The 1,056-nt window shown below is 60.5% G+C and overlaps 1 protein-coding gene across 1 annotated transcript in view; it reads left to right on the forward strand.

Moving 5' to 3' along the window:
- Positions 1–1,055, forward strand: part of UBTF (upstream binding transcription factor, RNA polymerase I) — a gene marked incomplete at both ends in the record, with an annotated part of 8,901 nt that extends 7,846 nt beyond the window's left edge. Inside the window, 3 exons of the mRNA XM_009701323.1 lie at positions 256–301; positions 540–608; positions 1,032–1,055. Coding sequence (XP_009699625.1) covers positions 256–301; positions 540–608; positions 1,032–1,055 — 139 coding nt within the window. The remainder of the gene's footprint in view (positions 1–255; positions 302–539; positions 609–1,031) is intronic.
- Between the last annotated feature and the right edge of the window lies 1 nt (position 1,056).

Below are 1,056 nucleotides of genomic sequence, written 5' to 3' on the forward strand. Positions count from 1 at the left end.
TGAGTGCCGAGCCCCGATGCCTGGTGGGGAGCACTGGGGGGCTGTGGGGTTGGTTGTTCTTGGGGATGCTTGGCGTGGTCTCTACCCACAGCCTTCCTCTGGGAACTACCATCTCCAGACCCCTTTTTGGCATTTTGTAACTTAAAGGGCCTTTAAAAAAATCTATGTGGGGAGGGGGTGCCCCGTGCTAGAGTCCTCCCCAGCTCCATCCCCGACTCCTTGCCTGCCCTGACCATCTCCCCTGTCTCCGCAGAGCCTCTCGCCCCAGGAGCGGGCTGCGTACAAGGAACACACTTCCAACGTGAGTATCCACCCGCCACCGCTGTCAGGGGGACACCAGGGGCTTGGGGCTGGGCTGGAATAACCCCTGGGTGAGATTAGGCTGTGCGGGAGATGAGCCAAGCTCAGCAGAGCCCCTTAAAGGGATTCACCCCCGTAGCAGCTCGGCAGTGGGGTTTTCTCCGTGTTGGGCACTGGGAAGGAGCCGAGCTGGAGCCCTGCAGCTCTAAGTGGTTTTGCTGTGTTCCCCCCCCCTGCAGAAACGCAAGAGCATAGGGAAGATCCGGGGCCCCAACCCCAAGATGAAGCCAACGATGCAGTCCAAGTCGGTGAGTGCATGACGGCCGTGCTCCGCACTGGGGACACCCAGCGCCCTCCTCCCTGGGAGAGAGCATCCCCTGGGGGACCCAGACCTCTTGTTCGAGGCGTCCCTGGTGCTTTCTGCTGCCTGCCCTTTCCTTGAGACAAAAAACCAAGGGCCTTCCCCAAATCTGTGCTCAAAACCCACCCAGGCCTGATCTTGCCCTCCTGCAGTCTACGACATCCCCATGCACCCACTCCGGGAACCTTTTTGGGGCCATTTGTAACAGAAATGGGGAAAGGCTTCCAGGCAAGGTGTGGGGTAGGAGCCACCTGATCCCGCTCGAGGGATGGAGGAGTCCAAAGGCTGATGGGCAAGGATGGGGTGGTGCACCCATGGGTGCTGGTGTCCCAAGGCACCCAACCACAACCAACCCCCTCCCACCCTGCAGGAGTCAGAGGATGAAGACGAGGAGG

This window comes from Cariama cristata, unplaced genomic scaffold (assembly GCF_000690535.1).
Source record: "Cariama cristata isolate BGI_N322 unplaced genomic scaffold, ASM69053v1 scaffold27445, whole genome shotgun sequence".
In the NCBI taxonomy this organism is placed as follows: Eukaryota; Metazoa; Chordata; class Aves; order Cariamiformes; family Cariamidae; genus Cariama; species Cariama cristata.